This window comes from Micrasema longulum, unplaced genomic scaffold (genome assembly GCF_059751315.1).
Source record: "Micrasema longulum isolate JH-2025_06_02 unplaced genomic scaffold, ASM5975131v1 h1tg000857l, whole genome shotgun sequence".
NCBI lineage: Eukaryota > Metazoa > Arthropoda > Insecta > Trichoptera > Brachycentridae > Micrasema > Micrasema longulum.
The window spans coordinates 39,449-65,433 of NW_028278049.1; the positions used below are offsets into that span (position 1 = coordinate 39,449).

Here is a 25,985-nt window from a genome sequence, read left to right on the forward strand (position 1 = left end):
CTGATTCAACCATTTCTCTTTGCATTTCTTTTAATATGGAAATATCACATACTACGAATACCGATAAAAATATATGAAATGGATTTTGATTAATTAATTATATTTTCAAAATCAAAACGGATATTGTGAAGAATTGATTTCAGATATAAATTTAAAAATGTTTTTTTTTAAATACGTCACTAGACAAACGCGACATTTTTGGCCTTGATAGTTGTGACGTCAAGATTCGTAACAATGTTCTTAACAAATTTGAATGGTCAGAAACAAATAAACATGAATCGTAACGTATTAGGGGCGTGGTCAATGGAATGACCGTTTTTTCTGGGAATTCAAAATTACAAATATAAAAATGATCTTTTTCATGCCACTAATAAGTAACAAAAATTTATTTTTTTTACTGGACAGTATTTCATAGAGCTAGAAAAAAAAGTGATATTTTACCATTATATTTTCAATTTTTTTATGGTAGGTACTTGCTTTTTGCACACTTTTTGATTATTTATTTATAATTTTATTAAATAACTGAACTTTGAATATGTATATTTTATAGAATGTATTTTTCTCCTTACGCGTTATAAGCACAATGTGACGTTTATTTAAATAATTATTTTATTTTTCACTGTATTTTTTCGACACATAATTTATTTTTCATGCATGTTTTAATTTATGTTTTTTACATTTGAATATGAACATGTTTATTTCCATTGAGTGTGGATTTTCGCTTTAATGTTTGAGTCCACCATATTAACATTTCTACTAATTAAGACGGCCTTTGTCGTTTCTTCAACCCCAACTGGAATCCACCAATCGAATGTAAGTTGAAAGGGTGACTCTTGATCCGTACCGGAACTTGTGTCTTGGGTGTCCGGATAATTTCGAACTCCGACAAAAGGTAAAACATCATAACTTTCACCTCCATAAGAGCGAATCTGTTTCCTAAAAAACAAATAATAACAATATACATAACAATAATTCAATTACGATGTGTGCCAGTCAGAAATGGTGTATATTCAAATAAATTGACACTTTGGTCACAAGACGAAGAGATACGATAGAGATATTCTAGATTTGTAGGGATAAATTGAAGGATCTCGATGTGGAACGAATTCAACAATATATATTTTTTCAATCTAGCGTCTTCCTCGAGGGAGCTTCCAGAAGAACTAAGTGTCGAAATAGGCAAATTTTGGCTCTACCTAGAGAGGTGTACGACTACTCTAGCAAGAACAATTGAAAAGGGCGATTCAAACTATGGATAAAAGATTTTCTACAAAGTTTATCGAAAATTATCTGCCAAGATGTTTTTCAAAACAATTGGTTGATTTTTTTTTGCTTACCAATACAGATTCTCGGTCCTATGCCAAATGGGAAAAATGATGCCGCATTAAATGATGATTTGTTTTCTTCTGCGAATCGTTCTGGAATGAATTTTTCTGCATTTGGGAAGTATTTAGAATCATTTTGTATCGAGAAGACTGGTATACTAATTATTTCTCCTTTTTGGATCTGAAAAAAAACACACATTAATCAACCGCATGCAGAAATGAGCATGACCATGATTTAAAAATATGTTATTAACCTTCTAACAATATACAATACATGAAAAAAATGATAAGCAAATATTAATGAAGTTGGTTTAAACCAAACCATGCTCCCTAAACGGTTTTGCGTTGGTTTTTTTTTGCAATTCTTATTAGAACAAGTGACAAACACTTTTGAGACCGTTTTGAGTTGAGGGTTAAGAAAATATTTTACCAACCGTGTAATCTGGTTCATTTGAAGCAGGAATTGTAAAAGGCTTTACGCAAACGCGATCCAATGTACCACCAGGGGGCCACAGCCTTAGGGTTTCTGAAACATAAATAAATCCTTAGTAAAATTATTTTGAATACCGTTAACGTATATGTTCAGCAAGATTCTTTTTGAAACGAACTGAAAGTAACACATTTCATTTTACAGAACATGACTTAAGCTTCAGAGATTTTGACTTATGTTACTTTTCAAGCAGTTTCTTAATGATTGGACTTTGTCATTAATATATCAATTCCTTATTTAAATTTTTTATTTAAATTTTTAAATAATTACTGTTGCAATTAATTTTAATATCAATAACTCCCTAGGGAGGAAATCTAGTCAGTCTGCAAGCATTTGTACATATTCAAACATTGTTTAATTAACTACCTGGTGAAAGAAGAAGAATAAAAATTGGAAAATGGTTTTCCCTCTGTGTTGCAATTATATTTTAAATAGGTTAGGTTACGTCAGATTTCACCTAAATATTGAACTAACCTGACGTGACCATGTCCAAGTAAGTGAGGTTAGGAATGTCGTTGTATTTGATCATGCCCCCAGAGTCTCTGATATATTGGTCCACTTCTTCCATGAGGAGGGCTTGAGCATCGGTGTTAATGGCCAACTCATAACACATGAATGATAGGAGGGTTGAAGTTGTTTCAAATCCAGCGAACAGAAATATCACAGCCTGAGCTGTGATTTCATCATCCGTCCAATCTTGGGGAAAAAATCAAGAGTCAATTTCAACGAATCGATTTTACAGGAATGCTACCAAAGAATAATGCAGAAACTACAAAAAGACTTACTAGTTTTAATGTTCTTTTTTGAGTATTTTTCTCCATTTTCACCAGAATCAACGTTTTGGCTTTCGGGAGTTTCATCTTCGTGCAGAGTGCCTTGCATTGCCAGCATCAACAAATATATCATGTCTTTTCTTACAACTCCAGATTGAGTTCTCTGTTTTATAATATCCATGACAATGCGCCTGTAGTACTTCTCCACTGAGTCGTCCATTAGTTTAATATTGAAAATCTGCATAACATAACAACAACAACAACAACAAACCATCACGCCGTTTCCCCGTAGGGGTAGGCAGAGAGGATAGAACGCCATAACACTCTATCTTGGGATACAGACCTCGCTTCCTCTACATTCATACATCTTCTCATGCACGCACGCCGATTATTCCTACTCTTGACATGTCCATCTTCAAGTATTTGATGGACTTGATCGTGCCATGTCTTTCTTGGTCTTCCTCGTTTTCTGCATCCACCAACATTTGCATCGCAGATCCTTTTAGCCGTTCTTTCGCAGTCCATTCGCTCTACATGTCCAAACCAACGCAGCACCCCTTTCTTGATTCTGTCAATAATGCATGTCTCAGCCTTACACACTTCACGGATCTCGACATTTGTGCACCTATCATACATCGTTTTACCACACATTCGCCTGAGGGATCGCATTTCGACAGCATTTAACCTACTTTCATAATTAATTTTCCAATTCCATACTTCGCTCCCATACATTAGAGTTGGAACTAGAACTCCGTTGTGAACTGCTAGTTTAGCCTCCTGCGATAAACATTTGTTTGCCAAAGTAGATTTTAGTGCACCGTTCACCCTGTTCCCGGCACTCACCCTCCTTTCAATATCTTCCTCGGCCTTTCCGTCCCTAGTAAACATACTTCCCAGGTACACAAATTCTTCTACCTGATTCAGAATATCTCCGTTCACGCATAACATAAAATTATATAATCTGTACATACTTTAGAGAATAAAACACGGGAGTTCATTTTTTGCTGTTTTGAAGTTGAAAAGGTTTCCCGAGGTTTGTAAACAAGTATGGCCAAAGAACACTTCATTATAAAATTACTAAAATTTTTAATAAGATTCCTAACATGATTTTAAAAGAAAATGTTGACAAAGCTTTTAAGAAAAAAATAATTAAATGTTTAATGTGTAACAAAGGTTTATATTGATTATCATTTAATGTCATCTATTTTAATTTTTAAAAATAAATTTTGTGTGAAAATTAGGTATGCTTTTAGTTCTTAATAATGTGACAATCTAGAATAAGTAATTAAAAGATAAAAATATACAAAATGAAATAAAAATTTAGCGTAAAAAAAAAATCATTAATTAAGAGAGTGAGAGACGTTTGGTTTAGTCGGGCGCCAGTTATCCGTAAAGAATAACAATTAGATTAAAGTTGCATTCAGTTTAATTATGTCAATGTGGAGGGGTAAGAAAGGAAATAAGATAAACAATGGAAATTAAATGTATTTAAATTAAATTATGAACAAAGTCTAACCTAACTTAGAATTAGCCTTAACCTACTTAAACAATAAACTTAAAATTAACCTGACGCCCTGATGCGGCGCGCGGCGTGGTGACGCGAAGGCGGCGTGGGTCCTTGACGTGCGGCGTGGGCACAGGACGCGATGGGGGCGGCGGCGTGGTGCATCGTAGGGGGAGGCGGCATCTGGCTGCGGCGACAGGGGTAGCTGGGACGGCGGCGTCCAGCTGCGGTGAGATGTGCCGCGAGGACGGCTCGTCATGAGCGGCGGCGTGGCTTCCTGTCCCATGGCGGGGCATGAGAAGTGACGTCGGGTGCGTGGAGGGACGCACGACGTGGGCGGCTCGTCATGAGCGCAGCGGCGTGGGCGCGTTGGCGCGTGGGCGCGTGGGCTGCGTCACCGTGGTGCGGCGACGTGAGCGCGCGGGTTCGTCGTAGGCGGCAGCGTCGGGGCTGCGGCTTCAGGGCTGGTTAGCCAGCGTGGTGGCCTTTCTAGTGGCTGCTGACTGGGCTGCTGACTGGGTTGCTGACTGGGCTGCTGACTGGGCCACGGGGATGGCAAGGCACCCGCCCGTGACCCTTGAGGTCAACTGACGCAGTAGAAGAGAGTCCGTAGAAGAGAGTTTAAGTGGAAGAGAGTCTAACAAGGAAGAGAGTCTCCGTCGAAAGAGATTCCGTAGGAAGAGAGTCCGGGAAGCGGGCGTCACGGTTTTTATCATCTTTTCGACGTCCCCCCTTCCCGGTTGGTCTCGTCGCTCTCATTGGCGGGCGCACGCTTCGGTTGGGGCGGTCTTCTTTTCGCGCCGAATCCCGTCTTTCCCGCCAAATGGTGTTCTTAAAATCTTATTCTGCTAAACTTAAATATTAAATTAACCTAGTCTTATAATTAACTTATGATAAGAATCGGAATAATCGGCGAGCGTGCACGAGAATAGGTATGAAGGTAGAAGAAGCGAAGTCTATATGCTGAGATAGAGTGACGTGGCGTTCCATCCTCTCTACCTACTTTTACGGGGAAACGGCGTGATGGTCGCCGTTTAATTTTCATGGAAATATAAATATGTTATTCATGGAAATTAAGTGATTTGGATTTCAAAATATAAATATTATTTTAAACTATTATTATTCGCGTTTTTAAAAGTGTCCTGAGCTTCACAAATATGGACATGTGGCTGGTTCTTGGGGTACCTTCTCGGCAAGAACAATAGGCTCCCGATTGCCTGGGCGAACGGACTTTTATTACTTTCAGCGACCCTTGCGAAAGGCGCAATTCGGGTCATTGTTGCTTCCAAAAAAATCGAACGGTATTTTTTTAAAGATAGACGCGTTCACAATAATTATTTTTAAACAAGAAATTATAGAATTGATGGATTTGGCACAGCGGTACTTTCGGTCTATATCAATCCACCCTACTCTAATTTGACAAATCCATCAATACTTAAATAAATTTAAAAAAACATCTAAAATTAATTCGCGGTTCTTATACTACTTAATAACTAACTACTAGCTGGGTCCTTCGTTGAATATCTGTTGTAGCACGCGGTCAGACTGAGGTCTGAGGTATGTCGATCCCTTAAAATGTCTGCGCTCGCAGCCAGCGTTTGCATTTAAAACGGCGATTCGAACTTACTTGGAGTACTTGGGCGTAAACAGTGTGTTGAATCGGGACGTAACAATTCTGGAATTAACATAACCTTTCCTCGTTCTCACTACATACTACTGTGATATTCGCAAATCAAATCCTCCGTAAGACTTGGCCATCCAGGCTTCGTCTTCCGTAATTTCCTGTCTAACGCACAGTTGATATTCCCCTCGGAATATTGCGAGATTCCCACTAGAATTAAATATTATATCCCTCTGTCGAGATTGAAGGTAATTGCTAACTGGTTTCGGTGCTATGCGGTACGCGACGCAACGTACAAAAACAAAAATATAAAATTATCACGAAAAATTACGAATATAAAATGGACTAGTTACGCGAATATGAAACCATGATTTAAAATATAATTGAATATTAGCAATGAAACAAATAAACTCAAGACTTGTTCTACCTAAATTTCTACGCTTCCGATTATCCCGCGCTAAAACAACAAATTCACATTTAGATTAATGAAACATAATATGCACACACAAAATAATAATTTTGGCTTAACAAGTACAAATAATTAAGCAAACCATATGCAAAAATTAAAAGGTAACATGGTACGAATATTTACTGAATTTTTCCTCCACATAATTAAACTGAATGCGCAATGTATAAAAAAATATTCTAAATATTATTACTAAATCTCAGAGTCGTAAAATTCTGCTATATGACATTATAGCAAAGCCCCACGTTTCGGGCGCCACTTGACAATCTAGAATAAGTAATTAAAAGATAAAAATATACAAAATGAAATAAAAATTTAGCGTAAAAAAAAAATCATTAATTAAGAGAGTGAGAGACGTTTGGTTTAGTCGGGCGCCAGTTATCCGTAAAGAATAACAATTAGATTAAAGTTGCATTCAGTTTAATTATGTCAATGTGGAGGGGTAAGAAAGGAAATAAGATAAACAATGGAAATTAAATGTATTTAAATTAAATTATGAACAAAGTCTAACCTAACTTAGAATTAGCCTTAACCTACTTAAACAATAAACTTAAAATTAACCTGACGCCCTGATGCGGCGCGCGGCGTGGTGACGCGAAGGCGGCGTGGGTCCTTGACGTGCGGCGTGGGCACAGGACGCGATGGGGGCGGCGGCGTGGTGCATCGTAGGGGGAGGCGGCATCTGGCTGCGGCGACAGGGGTAGCTGGGACGGCGGCGTCCAGCTGCGGTGAGATGTGCCGCGAGGACGGCTCGTCATGAGCGGCGGCGTGGCTTCCTGTCCCATGGCGGGGCATGAGAAGTGACGTCGGGTGCGTGGAGGGACGCACGACGTGGGCGGCTCGTCATGAGCGCAGCGGCGTGGGCGCGTTGGCGCGTGGGCGCGTGGGCTGCGTCACCGTGGTGCGGCGACGTGAGCGCGCGGGTTCGTCGTAGGCGGCAGCGTCGGGGCTGCGGCTTCAGGGCTGGTTAGCCAGCGTGGTGGCCTTTCTAGTGGCTGCTGACTGGGCTGCTGACTGGGTTGCTGACTGGGCTGCTGACTGGGCCACGGGGATGGCAAGGCACCCGCCCGTGACCCTTGAGGTCAACTGACGCAGTAGAAGAGAGTCCGTAGAAGAGAGTTTAAGTGGAAGAGAGTCTAACAAGGAAGAGAGTCTCCGTCGAAAGAGATTCCGTAGGAAGAGAGTCCGGGAAGCGGGCGTCACGGTTTTTATCATCTTTTCGACGTCCCCCCTTCCCGGTTGGTCTCGTCGCTCTCATTGGCGGGCGCACGCTTCGGTTGGGGCGGTCTTCTTTTCGCGCCGAATCCCGTCTTTCCCGCCAAATGGTGTTCTTAAAATCTTATTCTGCTAAACTTAAATATTAAATTAACCTAGTCTTATAATTAACTTATGATAAGAATCGGAATAATCGGCGAGCGTGCACGAGAATAGGTATGAAGGTAGAAGAAGCGAAGTCTATATGCTGAGATAGAGTGACGTGGCGTTCCATCCTCTCTACCTACTTTTACGGGGAAACGGCGTGATGGTCGCCGTTTAATTTTCATGGAAATATAAATATGTTATTCATGGAAATTAAGTGATTTGGATTTCAAAATATAAATATTATTTTAAACTATTATTATTCGCGTTTTTAAAAGTGTCCTGAGCTTCACAAATATGGACATGTGGCTGGTTCTTGGGGTACCTTCTCGGCAAGAACAATAGGCTCCCGATTGCCTGGGCGAACGGACTTTTATTACTTTCAGCGACCCTTGCGAAAGGCGCAATTCGGGTCATTGTTGCTTCCAAAAAAATCGAACGGTATTTTTTTAAAGATAGACGCGTTCACAATAATTATTTTTAAACAAGAAATTATAGAATTGATGGATTTGGCACAGCGGTACTTTCGGTCTATATCAAATGTTTATATTACTTTTTATAATTTCTCTAACGTTTCTCTTTGTAAGGGAAAAATAAGAAACTGCTGACAAGCTGGTTTCGTGGTTTATTGGGTTTCGTTATTTTTCCTTTTATATTTTTGGTTCATGTTTTACCTTCTTTAAAAAAAAATGCAGAAATTATCGCAATTAGCTATTATATACGTGAATAAAACATCAAAGTCCACTTTCGTCATAAAAATGCATTTTAAAGTTGAAATAAAAATATGAAGTAGGTACCTATACTTTGTTTTAATGCAAAAAACACCAGTAATCCCGGAAACACTATTTTGATATGTAGTGTTATTATAAAAAAAACATTGTTTGACTTTGAAAGTTCTTGATAGGTTAAAATTATCTCATTTGGTTCAAAAGATTTAATGGTTTGGGAATCGCACAACCTGATTGTGATTATCACAAAATCTTGTTTCCTAAACATTTCGTTCAATGTTACACCCATGGTTTATTCTTTAAGGTTCAGATATAATATAGAAATAGAGCATATCTCTTTGAATGGGTGATTGGATGAAAGTTGAATAATTTGAACAATAAGTATCGATTTGCAGCAAACATCTTCAATCTCTTTCTTTGTATTACTAAGTGTGATTTTGAGAGACTTGGCATATCCGAGGCATATCCAGATAGTAAGAGTACCCAATTTTAGTATTTAAAAAGTAAAAAAATAAAAAATCACTGTGCATTTTATATATTATATAACTTACTAGCGGACCTTGGCCAAACGTTGGCTTCCCTGCTATTAGCTTGGGAAAAGACTTTTCATTGATAAGTAGGTACCTAACTACTTGTTTGTGATTAAACTCCAAAACCTCAAATTGATAATATTAATATATTTCATTTAAGTAGGTACCTAGGTACTTGATTATGGTTGAATTCAAAAACATAAAATAAATATTTTTTCAAATATGGCATTCTTTTTCCAAACGTCAAACTCCGGTCATCTCACCACAAAGGTAAGGTACTTATGTAAGAATACGATTTTTTAAATGTATTAAATTTAATATTATTTTAGTGTTACCAAAAATCCAATAAAAAGAAACAAATGGGTAAAAATTATAAGGAATTTAAGGAAAAAATCTGATTGAGATCCACAAAAAACAAATTTTGTTTGTAAACATTCAAAAACAAACTTTTTTATACACAAAAAACAACACCTTTCTATTTTTTTGCAAATGCATTCTCCTCGAATGCAACCCTGGTAGATCGATGAATCAAACATTTATGCTCCTAACTTATTTTTTACATATTCGATTGAAGATTTAAATATCTACAAACGCGCACAGCGCAAAGATCTATGTTTCTCTGAAAACCGCACGTAAATCGGTTAAGCCGTTTAGGAGGAGTACGGTGACGTCACACGAAAAGAGGAAATATATGTAAAGATTATTCCATGAAGACGCCTTCCAGTTTTTTGCAGGTTGTAAGTCGTGGGAGAAGCTTTTTGATGCCCTCCTCACAGAATTCTCCCGCCATCTTCTTCGTCCACTTCAAGATCTCTTGTTTCCCCTTCTTATCGGTTATATTTTTTTTCCACCCATGTGAGTCTTCGGGAAAGTGGAAAGATGAAAATCTGAAGGCGCTAAGTCAAGGGAGTATGCAGGGTGGTTCAAAACGTCCCAACCAAACGAGTTCAAACGCGCCTTGGTGGCGTTAGCCGTTTGCGGGCGGGCGTTGTCATGTAACAAACACACTCCTTTTGTCAACATTTCCATCTGTTTGTTTTGAATTGCTCTTTCGAACTTTTTTAGGATCTCACAGTATCGTGCTGCAGTAATCGTCTCCCTCTGACGCAAAAAAAAATTCAAAATTATCATCATTTGTTCCCAAAGCACGAATGCCATGATTTTTTTGTCCAAAATTGAGGTTTTGAATTTTTCGGGAGACGAGGAACTAGTGTGCCGCCACTGTGATGACTGCCTTTTTTTTCAGGGGTGTAATGAGCCACCCGTGTTTAATTACCAGTCACAATAGATAGACTCATAAACAGTTTTGATCCATACAAAAATTTCAGTCGGAGTTTTACCTTCCGCGAGAAAGAATCTTATGACAGCGCGCACCTCGCACTTGGCGGGATTTCTTATTGACATATTTCACAGAAACGAACACTACGAGGTAAGTTTTTGTACTAACGAGGGTCGCCGGTGCTCGTTGTGTTCAGAAGACCCCCCACTACCAATCAATGTAGCCAACTTTTGGAAAAAAAATTGCAGCACGAGAGCCAAACAGTACTCTTACTTTCTGGATATGCCTCGTACAAAAATAGATAATTGAAACTTTATTTTAAGGTCAAAATTACCTACTTGGATGTTTTAATCTATTTGTAAATCACTCTCCGATTATGGCGGATGTTATATTTAGGAACAACAAAAGTACCAACCCGTTTTCCGAAATTGTTCACAAAAACTCGTGTCTTTCTTCAGTGTTGCATATTCAATATCAATTTTTAAAAACTAGTTTAGTGAAAGTTTATTATTTTTTGCAATCAAACTGCGAAAACAAAATATCATGAAAACGTTAAAAGCTTTCATTGTACCCCTCATTGCAGTTTTGTCAATTTGTATTCAATCTAATACACTTGGTCAGTACATCAACCTATTTCTAGTTTACCAGTGTGACAGTATAGGAAAACAGTGTTAATCCAAAATTGGGACCGCGGCCATACTTCCCACATTGTATTCAAGTAGTTACTTACTGTTTTAATAAATGGAAATACTTTGTTAAAGAACAATTTTAACGCGTCTTTCAAATCAATATTTGTCATTTTATAGGCCATTTGGAAGAACTCATTGTTAGGATCTGATAGGGAATCAGATTGTATCCCAAATGCACAAGACGCAATGACGTCATTTGTGAATTTGTTGAAAACTTCCTTCATTTCTATTTCCAAATATTTGTTCCCTGGAAAAAAATTATGACATAATTTATTTTTATCATTATAATTATTTTTTTTTATTTAAACTTTTTTGTTTTTTTTACAATAAACATAAGTTATAAAACAGAGTATTAAAAAAGCATAATTACGTAGCAATGAAATCTATATAAATAGTAAAAATAGAAAACAAAAACTCAAACAAAGACATGGCCTGTTCGTGGGTATACAAGAAACTGTAAATGAATTTTTGCTCCTATAATAAATAATGGACAGTTATAATTTTTATTTAACATAAGAATAAAAATGTAAAATATTCTGTAAAAGATTATTTGGCATTTTTTTATTTATATTTATTAAAAAAGGAAATAAAAAATATTTTAAAAAAACACAAAAATATTCCCTATTAAAGGGCAACAAAATATATCATAGAAAAAAAGAGCTCATATCTTTAATTTGAATCCAGGATAGTGCATGTTTTTTAAAAGAAGGAAAATTTTTGGGCCAATAAAATATGCGTGTCTCTGTGCGAGCTTCGTTTTACAATGTGGTATTTCCAACACACGATTCCTTCTTTGACTTGATCTATTTGAATTGCTTGTAAATAAATTTTGGTTCTTAAATATATATTTGAGGAAATAAATATATTGTCTCATTCGCCCATACCAATGCTGAATCAACTGCTCCACAACTGTATGGCTTATGTTAGGTTTTTGTTGTTTTCATTGTGTGTTTTGTAATATAAATAATATAGATGTATATAAATACCTTGTTTTTAAAACTGTCTGAATATTTGTTAATTATGTATGTTTGTTTTTCAAGTGAGTCTTCTTTGTTTATTCTCAAATGTAATAAAAAAAAACTAAATTGTTAAGTGTCCTCGGCACGGGATACCCCAGTGAGGTCACATTATTTTTATTATTAATTATAGTTTGTAAGCGAAAAATATGAATAAATAAATAAAAAATAAAAAATATTAAATATTATTTGAGAAAATACCAGAAAGCATAAAAAATGAAATAAATGTAAATATATTTAAAATTAAATGTAAAAAGTATATATGTGAAAAATATTAGGTAATATATAGTATAAATAGTGAATATAAGTAATGAAAATGTACATATGAAACAGTGAATATTATAAATTAGGATATTAAGTGTATAATAGTGATAAATAATGTTAGAATAAGTATAGATGTAAATATTGTGTTGTAAATATATATTAAACTATGTTAATCATAGAACTAAATAAAATAAAAAATTATTATAATAATAAAACATTGAAAACAATATATTCGTCTTAGGTCTAAAAGTTTAGCTTCTTGGAACAATTGGAAAGAGGGAAAAGTGCGATTTTTGTGAAGCATTATTTTTAATATATTTTTTTTTACAACAGTTTTTAATGATTTAATATGGTTATTTTCATCACTCAGTTTATCAAGATCAAGTAATGAGGAAGTTTAGCGCTACAGGAAGTTGAAAAAAAAGCTCGATAGTCATTTAACAACTATTTTTTAAAACCACTGAACTTCCCCATTGATCAATTGATCATTGAAATATCATCAAGGGCAGTAATAAATCAATGTGTTTATATTACCTTTGACCAAAGCCGCTTCACATTGCTTTTTAAGGTGTTCATTAAAACGTTCAGAGCATTCTCTCACAAAAGGCATCATAGCTCTCATTTTTGAGCTTGTAAAAGCTGGACTCAATGTGATCCGCATGTTGTGCCATCTCTCCCCTTCAAACAATTTTTTTAATACATAAGAATAAATAAATTACACAATTTTTTTATGAATTCGTGTGAACCACTTTAATTTTTAAGTTATACGTCCTCTCGTTCTCCTCTCGAAATATGCAAGTCTAGAGCGAAAGGTTAAACACGTGTTGTAAAGGTTTTATCATTTTAGTAAGATAAAAAAATACTATTATTATCAGGCGATCATTTCCTAACCTCAGGTTACCACACAGCTTACTCCAGGGAGTTTTTCACACAGTACGAGTATGTTAAAGCCTTAATATTAAAACATTTTTCACTTTGCGGTATGACATTTTACACTACTTCAGTAGGCGTTGAAATTTTACATATCAATTAAAGTGGTCTTCGTTAAAAAAATCTCGAAAGATTAAAAACGAGAAAAGCAACCACAATTGAAAATCAATTAAATTTAACTTCTAGTCCTCTTCTAAAAATATTTGATGATAGATGTTCAAATACGGGCAGAATAGTGAATGTTACACAGTGTGTAAAGTGGCCACTTAAACCAGCTAATGACAGGTCACAAGCTCTGTAGTTGCCTAGACTTCTAAATTACCTTCTCTAAAATGTTCTTCATCTCTGTTGTAATATGTTAATGTTAACATCTCCCCAAGGAGTTGAATCCAGTCCTTGTGTACAAAATTTTGACAAACTCAAAAATATGTTTTTTATTCTAAAAAATCTCATTATGTGGCATTTTGTTATATTTAATTGTAGTTTATTGGTGGAGCACCACTGGAACATTTTGTCTAAATGAAGTTGCAGAGTCACACAATAATTTACGGTATTAATAACTTTAAAAATCTTCATGTCATCGGCAAACAGCAATATATCCATATCATCAAATAGAATTTTATTTATTTATTTACGGTTCCATGAACCTTTTACAAAATTACAATAAAACCAGTGAAAAATAATACAACAAAAAATAACATGATATTAAAAAAATAACAAAAACATCGAGAAAAGTTTACAATGGTAAACAGTATTTAAATATAAAAAAGAAATAGTACATCTGTAACAAACATAAATATTTACCTTTATAAAAGAAAGGTAAATAAAAAAAAATAGAAAAATAGCAGTTTTTAAAAAAGAGGAAGAGAAGAAAAAAAATAGAAAGTGCTTTAAAAAAAAATTTATAAAGTTTACTTCATTTTTATATAAAAATTAAATTAAACAATATTTATTATTTTAAATATTTATACACACAAGAGTAAAGAGTAAACAAAGGTGAAGAACTAATCATTATTTGAATTTTAAATTGTTTATTCTTTTTTAAAACACAGGGCTTGATCATCAGCGGCGTGGTATAAAATAAATCTAATTCATCACTGTATTGATTTGCAAGTCGCTGCATGCGAACATTCGGCGAATTTAATGAATAATTAGTACCATGATGATGACTGTAAAACTAAACTAAAAAATTAAGTCTTGTTGGTCTATGTGGAATACGAAATTTTATTAAAGTTAACAGTTCGGGGCAATCTATTTAATTATTCAATAATTTATAAATAAACAAGAGGTCATTTATTGTCTTCCTGCTTGACAGTAATGGTAAATTTAAAGCAGTCATCAGGGATTTATATTTTATTTCTGACACAGGTAGACCAAACTTAAATTGAATATATCTTAAAAACTTTCTCTGTTATCGTTCAAGATCATATGAGTTGCAGTTATAAACATGACTCCAAACTGCAGATGCATACTCTCGCTGTGATCTTACAATAGAACATTAAAATACAACAATTTGTGAAGTAAAAGAGCTGAAACCTTTATCATGCGGGTGAGGTTCATCCGGCTAAACCAAGTCACCTACTAGGCAACGTCTGAAAACAATTTTCCATTTTTTATACTTATTCTTTTACCAGTTTGTTTAATCAACAATGTTTTGAGTATGTCTAAATTTTTAAACGAATCTCACTCATATGATAAAGGTTTTAGCTCTTTTATTTCACAAAAGTCAACAGTTAGAAGAGTTGTGGAAATGTGGATGTTTAAACGTGTGAATGTGTAAAGTGGCCGCTTAAACTAACCAATGACAGGTCGTCCGCCCTGTAAACTTCTATATTCCCATCGGAAAATGTTTTCCCCCTCTGTTGTAATAAATTTAATTATCTCTCTTTTGTGTAGTTCTATAATATTTTTTACTTATTAATATATATGCCCAACGGGCATTTTAAGGACATATTTATACATAGAAAATTATTATTAGAGAAAGTAGAAAGACACGTGGAGTGGAAGCGGGAGAGTGGTGTTTATAATTGAATTTGGCTCAGTGATCGTTTGAAAGAAGACAACTTGTTATCAAATAAATCAATACTGGTATGTTTGTTGGCAGACCTAAGAATTCTGGGCATAGGGGAATGAAAACCATAGTTAGTTCTATGGTTATCGGTATGAATGTTTTCTCTGAGGTTTCTAGTTGGGATATTTAATTTTATTGAGCTCAGTAGTTCAGGCGCATCAAAGAGTGAGTTGAGAATTTTGAATAGGACTAGAAGGTCGGATTTATTTCGACGGTCTTGAAGATAAGATATATTTAAGCTTTTCAAATTTATTTCAACAGAGAGGGAAAACATTTTTGAGAAGGGAATATGGGAGTCTATACATTTACAGGGCTTATGACCTGTCATTGGCTGGTTTAAGTGGCCATTTTACACACTGTGTAACATTCACCATTCTGCCAACGTTTAAACATCCACATTTCTTCAACTCTTCCATTTGTTGACTTTTGTGAAGTAAAGGAGCTGAAACCTTAATCACGTGGGTGAGATTCATCCGGCTGAACCAAATCATCTACTAGGCAACGCCTGAAAACAATTTTCCATTTTTTTACTTCTTCTTTCCAGCCAGTCTGCAAGTATTTGGACATACTTAATCATTGTTGAATTAACTACCTGGTAAAAGGGTCATAAGCCCTGTAAATGCCTAGACTCCCATATTCCCTTCTCAAAAATGTTTTCGCTCTCTGTTGAAATAAATTTAAATGAGAAAAACTCCCTAAGGAGGAAATCCAGCCAGTCTGTAAGCATTTGGACATACACAAACATTGTTATATTTAAGCTAGCCATATAATATATATATGCATGAAAATCGTATTGACGAATACCTTCAAATTGTATATTTTCTAGTATATTTCAGATTTAAAATTTAAACTAAAAATGTATTATGTAACTTAGTAGACATTATAATAATAAATATGTACATCTCCCCCCCCCCCTCCTTATCCTATCTTCAAGCATTTTTGTCCTTATCCCGCCCAATTTACAGTAACTTAATGTTCTTAAAATTAATATTTAAAAAATCTTTGATTATTGAGTACTTGAAAATAACATTTTTATATGTATAAATTGTATGTATTTATTTGATATGTAATATATATATTCTTTACTAACTTTGTATACTATGTGGAAATCTGTTATTGGTTCTGAGTTTATACACTATATCTGTTTGTTTACTAAAAATATGTATGTAGAACTGTTGATTTCCCTAATAAAATAAAAATAAAAAATAAATAAAAATAAAAAAAATATTTCTTTGTTGAATTACCTTATCAAACTAAATAAAAAATTGAAACTATACAAAAACGATTAAAATAAAAACATCAAACCTTGAAGAGAGAACAGATTGTGGAAAAATAGAGGGTCTTTTTCATCCGGCATTAGAAAATGGTCCGTAAAGTGATCAAAATGTTTTATTGTAATGAGTTTGATCAAATCTAGGTCCTTTACCACTAGCTCTGGGTTCATGAAAAAAAATAAACCAAAGAATCTGTAAAGAGAGATAAATAATATTAACAAAAACACTATTTTATATGGGAGTTGGGTATTCTTCGCCTTTGATGAAATCGAAAATAATAAAAAAATACCAACACATTATTTTTGTATTTTTGTATATTCATTTATTATAAATAAATAAATAAAATTAAAGTTATAAATAATATATATATGGTCATAAGGTCTACGATGTATGCAAGGAAGCGATTTGCTGATGAATGTCGATAAATGGAATGTGATGGTTTTTGAAAGAAATGAATGTGTGACTAAATGTAAAATCACTGTGAATGGGGTTATACTAAAACAGGTAGAGGAATCTGTGTATCTTGGAAGTATTTTTACTAGGGATGGAATAACTGAGAAAGATAATTAATCAAGGGTGAGTTCCGGGAACAGAGTGAACGGTGCACTTAAATCAACCTTGGCTAATAAATAAAATCTATAAAAAATTATCAAACTTTTAAAACTAAAATTAAAAAAGATTTAATCTTACCCCTTCCTAGACTCGATAACAAAGAATTTTTATTATTAATATACCTTGTTTATTTTTAATTTTAATTTTAACTTACTTTGTTTTAATTTACTTTGTTTATAAGAAAAAATAAAAATGTGAAACGAACTCCCTCTCTAAACACAAGTATCTACTTTATTAGAGAGGTAGAAACGTTATATATAAGATGTTCTGTATATTTACCTATTTTGTATTTCAAAAATGTATTTTGTAAAAAAAAAAATATAAAAAATTATTGTCGCAAGAGGCAAAATTTTACCGTTCACTATGGAGTCCTGGTCCCGACCTTGATGTATGGGAGCGAAGTATGGACTTGGAAAACAGGGATAAAAGTGGGCTGAATGCTGTCGAAATGCGATCTCTCAGGCGGATGTGTGGTAAAACTACGTACGACAGATGCACAAATGTTGAGATCCGTACATTATGTAAGGCTGAGATAAGCATTATCGACATCAAGAAAGGAGCTCTGGACATGCAGACCGAATGGACAGTGAAAAAACGACTAAAAGATTTACGGTGCGAATGTTGATGGGTGCAACAATAGAAGAAGACAGAGAAAGACATGACATGACCAAATCCAACAAATACTTGAAGATGGACATGTTAAAAGTCGGAAGAATCGGCGCGCGTGCATGAGAAAATATATGAATGTAGAGGAAGCGAGATCTGTATGTAATGATAGAGTGATGTGGCGTTACATCCTCTCAGCTACCCTTACGGGGAAATATGCCATAAACTTTTTGATAATTAAAAAAGTAATGGCCCACGCACAGACACTGAAGTCTTTGTGGGCATTTTTTCCAATGTATGTTATAGCTTAATTTTAAGATGTATTTTTCTAGTGTGTATTTTTGTAATTATATTTCCATGTAAATAATATATGTATGGGAAAATAAGCAAATAAAAATAATAAAAAACGGTCTGATGGTTTGTTTGTTTGTCATCCATATGACATACCTTTATTTTAGTAAGAATCTTGTCACCAACAGGCATCTTTATCAGAGTTCGACATGTTGAAAACAATTTTTTATCAGTATTATGACGCACACACATATTTTTATTCGTTTATTTATTTTTTTATGATTTATTCAGTTAAGCTAGGGTTTCCTAGGACAGCGGTGCCCGTATCTTAACGGCCGTAGTGAACGGTGATGCGGTGGACAGCCGTCGTAGTGGTGACTAGAGAGTGGTTTTATTTTTTGACGGTGTTATCAACACCATTTTTATAGGAAACCACTCTCTAGTCACCGTTACGACGGCTGTCAACCGCATTAATGTTCACTACGGCCGTTAAAATACGGGCACCGCTGTCCTAGGAAACCCGAGCTTTAGTTTATAACGTCTTAAGAACTAATATAAACTTTTAAAACATTACAATTTTTTTTATCAAAATTTCTCAATAACTTGTTTTCAAATTAATTTGAAATATTTTGATCTTTTTTATCTCCTTTATTTCTTCAGGTAAAGCTAGGGTTTCCTAGGACAGCGGTGGCCGTATTTTAACGGCCGTAGTGAACGATGATGCAGTGGACAGCCGTCGTAAAGGTGACTAGAGTGTGGTTTTCTAGGAAAACGCTGTTATCAACACCATTTAACACCGTTTTCCTAGGAAACCACTCTCTAATCACTTTTACGATGGCTGTCCACTGCATCACCGTTCACTACGGCCGTTAAAATACGGGCACCGCTGTCCTAGGAAACCCTAGCTTAACTCATTGTACAGCTTCAATCCCTTGTACAATGAGTTTTGAGATTCTGTTTTTCTCCTTATTGGTAATTTTATCTTTTTTCATCCCTTGTTTCGTATGTATGACATTGGTTAAACTTTATTATTGTTTTTATTTTATTCATCCCCTCAATTATTTTACGCATAAAAATTGCTACATTATATTTAATTTGCTGCTTTACTGTGAGCAACCCAATTTCTCCGTGCATTCTTTCTACATTAGAATAGACATTTCTTTTAAGTATAATCCTCAACGTCTTATTTTGAAGAATTTGTACTTTTTTCATTTCTCCTTCATTGCATAAAAAAAGAATAGAAGAACAGTAATTTATGTGTGGACATATGATTGTTTTATATATAAGAACACTACTCTTTACATACATTTCGCAATCTTCCCATAAATTAAATATAAATTTATGTCTTAAATATATTTTTTTTGGGAAAACAGTCAGTCAAAAGACAACTTCAAATATTTAGTATTAAATCAGTGAATGCACGAAGTCAAAATAGCTCGGAAATAGATTTTTTTTATACAGGGTGACCGGAGATATGACGTCCAAAGGTAAAATGTAGGTGCCTCATATTGAGGGGTCTCCGAATCACCCACGTGTATATTTCACGATTTTGCGTAGTTTTCGAGTTATGATTTTTTTTAACGAGTTTTAGAAAAAATTTGACCGCATCGGTTTTAATTATTTTTTTTTAATTTTCGGAAAGATTTTTTTTGCCACCCCTTTTTTTTTAATTGTAATTTCACGTATAAAATAATCCGTTTCGTAACATTAATGGAAGCTACCAAAGTTTTGACCTTAAATGCTGAATTTAAATTCGAGTGAGTCAGAATTGAACTTTCAACCTAAAATTAAAAATCCAAAAAGGCAATTCTTTAGTTTCTGAGTAAATTTAAAAACTGCACTACACGTAAATCTTTTTTAATGATACAAAAAAAAATTGTAAAACATAATACGATATTATTCGCCGAAATCAGCCTTCAAAAATATTTCACAAAATGCATTCTACAAAGGTATGGAAATCAGTTTGAACAAATATTCCATATTTTTAATATAAATTCTGTTAATGAATTTAAATTTAATCTCACCCATTATTATTTTGAAAAGTAACGGTTTAAAAAAAATCATTGAATTTTTTTTTTCCTTGGATACGTATTTTTTTATTTCTTTATTTTAACGTGTTGTACATAATATACCTGACTATGTTGACTAAATGAACAAACACAAACTTACTTACACTTAAGGAAAAAAAATGCAATATTATCCATTTTGAATCTAGAAAAAAATTACATAAAATAGATGCTTACATAAATAATGAACGACTAACTGAAATTGAACATGTTAAATACTTAGGACTAACAATAGACCGACGATTGACATGGACAATTCATATCAACAATTTAATTAGCAAAAAAGGCGACTTTATCGAGTCTTTTTTTTAAATCAAAAAAGGAAAAAATAAAATAATGTACGAAGCCTATGTGAAAACTAAAATATGTTATATGCATCTACTATGGGGAAAAGGAAATCAAAATGACAGAAACAGACTACAAAGACAGCAAAATAAAATATTGAAGTTGGTATATGACCTACCCTATCTAACAGCAACTAAAGAACTTTTTAAACAATCTATACAATTAAATGTAACTGAACTCTTTAAACTAGAATCCGTAAAATGTATTCATAAATTAGCCACTGATGTAATCGTAGACGAAGAATTAAAACTTGAAAAAAACTATAGTAAACATAAACACAATACGAGAATATCAGAAAAATATATGCAACCTTTCAAAACGAGAAAAGGACAATCGAGACTAATAAACCATGGACTGAAATTATATAATAAACTACCAGACAAAACTAAACAAAAAACTCAGACAACCTTTACAAAAGATGTTAAAAATATTATTATTAACAGTAGAATGTGAATTTAAAAAGTAAAAATATTTTGTTAAATGTATGTTACCAGTAAGGGTTTATCAATAAAAAATAATAATAAAATGTACATCGTTGGATTTATTGGTAAATGGCAACTTTCTCCAACCAACTGATAAAATAAAGATGTTATTTAGATAATTTAAGTTTTGTTATTGCTCTAAAAACTTATTATTTATATAGTACTAATGTTACATTGATTTTCTTTTTATTATGACCTAGTTGAAAACTAACCACTTTATTTTTATGTTAAATTATTCTCAACTTCATTTTGTTATTATTTAGAACATAAGATCTTTTTATGTTATTTTTTTATCTTTTGTTTAGAGATGTTAAGTTTCTTTTTATTTTTACTTTTGTACTTTGTGTTCACTAAATTGTTTGGTTTTAATTATTCTATAATTCTACTCTATTATGTATAACATAATGAATTGTTCACTGCTATGATTATTTCTGTAAAACATTTTTTGTAAAAGGTTCTCTAAACCGTTGATGTATAAATAAGATGTTAATGATTTTATACTCGTATTTAAGAAGTAAGTTTTGTTTTTAGGACCCCAATTACGAGTTACCTTTGTCTGCCCATAAGGTAAAATCGAAAATTATGTAAGAAAATGTGTATTTGTATGAACGTTTAAAATACTTCGTCGACAATGTGTAATTGAACATGTATAGAAAAAAAATACTGTAAAGTACCTAAATACATTTTAAATAAATTGAAAATAATATAATAAATGTCCAACTACCCTAATTTTGACGATAGGTGTAATATGGACCTTAGTGAAATTTATTCTGAATAATAAAACATACAAATTGCCTGACATGTTAAATGTATTCCTTATCTAATAAAATACTAAAATGTCGTATTTATACATTTATAATACGATAATTATCATCAATAGGTAAACACTTGAGTTCGAGAGTTTTAGTGCTTGACAAGTTCTGCACACCGAGTGTATTGTAAACATAGGTGTTAGAATATACATAGGTTTACATATATAAGTGTAAATATTCAACCGTTTAAAAATTAGGATAGTAAGTGTACAATAGTGATAAATAAGGTTAGAATGAGTATAGATGAAAATATTATGTTGTAAATACATATTTTTTAATTATTTTTTTTTGTTTAAATTTTTTTGTTTTTTTACAATAAACATAAGAGGTAAAACAAAGTATTCAAAAAATAAAGCATAATTACATTGCAATTAAAGACATATTAATAGTAAAAATAGTAAACAAAAAATCCCACAAAGGCATGGCCTGTTCGTGGGTATACAAGAAAATGTAAATGAATTTTTGCTCCTATAATAAATAATGGACAGTTATAATATTTTTGTGTAGCATAAGAAAGAAAAAATAAAATATTCTGTAAAAGATTTTAAGTTTTTTTATTTTTTATAGTAATTAAAAACGGAAATATTAAAAAAAAAAAAAAACACAAAAATATTCCTTATTATTAAAGGGCAACAAAATATATCGTAGAAAAAAGAGTTCATATCTTTATTTTGTATCCAGGATAGTGCGTGTTTTTTAAAATAAGGAAAATTTTGAAAGTTTGGAATCAATCAGTGTGTGTATGTACATGTGTATATTTGTGTATATTTATATGTACATGTGTGTATATATGTGTATGTCTGTATGTATATGAATCAAAATGTGTATCCGAATAAGTTTATATTTTGTTTGTCTGTGCTCTATATTAATTTGTTAAGTATTATAATATATTAAAATGTAATTGCCTAGCTTGGAACGGGGTATGTACCCTTGTTAGCTGGGCAAAGTGAATATGGAATTGTATTTTGATAAAGAGTGTGAATAAATAAATAAATAAATAAATAAATAAATGAAATATTATCAGTTAAAAAATATTTTTTAATTTTGAACCAATAAAATATGCGTGTCTCTGTGCGAGCCTCGTTTTACAATGTGGTATTTCTAACACACGATTCCTTCTTTGACTTGATCTATTTGAATTGCTTGTAAATAAATGTTGGTTTTTAAAAATATATTTTAAACATTGAAAACAATATATTTGTCTTAGGTCTAAAAGTTTGGCTTCTTGGAACAATTGGAAAGAGGGAAAAGTGCGACTTTTGTGAAGCATTGTTTTTAATATAATTTTTTAAACAGTTTCTAATGGTTAAATATGGTTGTTGTAAGTTCACCCCCACCCAATTATTCCATTGGAAAGCGATGACTGTACGAGTTCAAAATATACAATTTTAATCGTATTTAGCTGGGCGTAAATAAACTTACTTTTCGTTTTTGAATTTATTATAGGCATCTTGTATAATATAATTAAGATGTTTTTTCCCCAATACCAGCGGAAGCATATTGCCAATGAAGGGATATGGGTTCGAGTATTTTATTCCTCTTTTTTTGAAGATGTCTTGGTCCTTTTTCCCATAGAAATACACCAATAGTATAAGCGATGTTACGAGAAATAACGTAGCGTCTAGCCATGACAGCATCCACGCCATTTTGATTGATGGATCTGTAAAAAATATAATATAGATGAAAACAGAGTCAACGCTGTTGATATTCAATCTCGGTGAAATACGATGAATGTATGAGAAATAAAGTTTACGTTGAACATTTCAAGACTTTGAATTAGGCCGTTTTGTTTTTTTTTTTTTTTTTTTTTTTCATCAAGGGGTGGTATTCTGAATCTTCTCTACCCCCTAGAGAGTGATGATTTGACACAAGCATCTTCTATTTAGATAAATTAATACCAACTTATGAGCAGCACAGTGTTATGATGGGACATAATGTTATAAACTCTTGTGTGGCTGTGATGTCACACTAGTCTTTATACTATTATTGACAATTCAATTCCATAAATTAAAAAAAATACTTTTGTAATATAAATAAAAATAAAAATAAATTGTTTATTTTTATTACCTTATACTTGTTTTTTTATTTTTTACTATTATATCAAATTGCATTGTAGTATTGGCAAATACGCATTTCATATATACATATTTTTATTTCTTCCTTTTTCGCGATAATATATGCTTTCTTGTTTATTAATTTAACTTAAATTTGTCTTTCTTGCTTACCGTAACACTTGATTTACTGTGTTTGCTTTACAGAATTTATTTCATAAGCTTTGCATTTTTTGTTTATATGCTTACTGTTTTTTCTTGCATACCTTTGTTATTATTGTTTTTTTTTACTTTGTAAAACTGTTTATTATATCCTTTCTAACTAATTTCACATATTTTTTCTGTATATTCCGTGTTTATTATTCAGTATGTTAGCATGTATTTTATTTTTGTTTTATGTAAATGCCTTTTGGGCGTAAATGAACAAAATAAATAAACAAATAAATACGATACAAAACTTGATATATCTCTTATTTTTTTAAATGATGAATTTGTATTTTTTGTGATCTTTAAATGTACATTTTCACACCGCATTTGGAATGCAAATTTTGTACAACTATGCTGAATTTTGGTACAAAAAATATTACCTTGCCACGCGAAGAATGAATGTGACGCCAATACAGCGTTAAATCTGTTTAAGAGATAGCTCGAAGATATAACTCATAGCAAGAAAGACAAGGACGCTGTTCTGTGGCCGGTGTTTGTGTAGAAGAGATTGAGTACTAAGTCGGGTTTTGACAGTGATGAGAGATGTACGCATGTAAGATAACCGGCGTATTTATGATTTTTAGTTCATTTTAATAAACTATAGAAAAGAAATTATTGAACAATATGTCTCTATCTTTTTTTTCAAATGTGTAAGCTTCAGAATATTCCGTTTTTTGCTTGTGGTAACACGGTGTGACATCACTGCGCGCAAAGGAATTATTTACCAGTCTTTTGACCGGCAGCCGGTAGGTATAGAGGAACCAAATAGCTCGCAACGTCTACGGTGGCATGCTTCTCGGCTCAATATCTGCCCAGTACCTATGTAAAATATATTACTGCTCTTTTCATTTTTTGTTATTATTATTATTGATTTTACTGTTTATTTAAATATGTATGTGTACATCTGTGCACACATTTATGTGTGTGTGTGTGTGTGTATGCTCGTATATTATTATAAATACCAATTACTGTACTTAGAATATAATATAATATAAAAATAATGTAAATGAATGCCTTGACACGATTTATGCCCAGTGAGGTGTTCATATAGAAAAGAAAAAAAAAGTTTTATGTGAAATAAAAAACCGACCGATACAAACAACAATAATCATACTAACTTAGGATTGTAATATTTGTACTCACAACACTAAAAAAATAACATTAACAACGCCGCTTTTCCGAACAAAAATATTTTTCTTGGTGATGTGGATTAGAAACCCGATGTTAAAATAATTATCTAAGGTGGTATTCTGAACGCAAAAGCGCGTATAGATAACGCATTTTTAACGCTTATTTGCGTACTAAATACACGCTAACAGAGCGATCTTTCGCGCCCAGTTCTATTCGGCTCACAAATCTTGACGATATTAGTAAATAAACGGTGGATGGAAAATTTTAACTCACCTTTTAGACAATATCAAGCAGCTGTCTGTGAAATTACGTCGAGTACAACTGACTTGCTTTGAAGCATGTTTATACTATTGACCTTACAAGTGGATTCATAAGAGCACAGGACTGAATTGAGTTGATTTTAAAATAAATAAGATGTAATAATAAATCGTTGAAGAACGGCACTTGCTAAACGCAAAGTACTAGAAGTAAGAATTACGTAAGAGATTACGAACGAGGCGATTAAATGCCTCGGGTACTCGAACTTTTAAAAACTTTGATTTCATCCATTCCCTTAAGACAGTGGTCGGCAAAACGCAGCTCGCGAGCCGCATGCAGCTCTTAAGCCACTCGAGTGCGGCTCAGTTGCAACAAAAATCAGTTTCTCCAAAAGAACTTTTGAATTATTGAGGATATTGCAAATACTGTAATCTAATGCATTGAGAAGCATTATATTAAACTTGATGAAATTATTTCGATTCCAACATATGGAGCTAAAATTTTGACCGAAGTAAGAACGGATTTTTTTCTATTTTCGAAGCAAAAATTAATCACAAGATGCTTTTTTACCATTGCATCAAGTGGCGAAAAGTTTCAAATGTTGTGGATTTGGTGATCAAGATTGTCATCGCAATTGTCGTTAAATCTTTTTTACTTCGCTAATTTAAAGAATGTTTACTCAATAACAGAAAGTAAATACGGAGATCTTTGCTGCTAAATCAGGTTCGTTGGCTTTGAAGAAAACAGTTTAACGAAAAGAAATTTGGCTATCAAAAGAAATCTTAACTGTCGTAACGCTAATCTT

At 33.1% G+C, this 25,985-nt stretch overlaps 1 protein-coding gene across 1 annotated transcript; it reads right to left on the minus strand.

Moving 5' to 3' along the window:
• Positions 1-538: 538 nt before the first annotated feature.
• LOC148278600 (cytochrome P450 9e2-like) lies at positions 539-25,245 on the minus strand. The gene is made up of 10 exons (XM_088231154.1): positions 25,196-25,245; positions 22,956-23,193; positions 16,351-16,511; positions 12,579-12,722; positions 10,806-11,011; positions 2,601-2,826; positions 2,290-2,511; positions 1,760-1,851; positions 1,338-1,506; positions 539-936 (listed from the first exon to the last, which is right to left on the minus strand). Exons 2-10 carry the CDS (start codon positions 23,177-23,179, stop codon positions 761-763), a joined length of 1,620 nt encoding a protein of 539 aa, XP_088087280.1. The 5' UTR covers positions 23,180-23,193; positions 25,196-25,245; the 3' UTR covers positions 539-760.
• Positions 25,246-25,985: the final 740 nt, after the last annotated feature.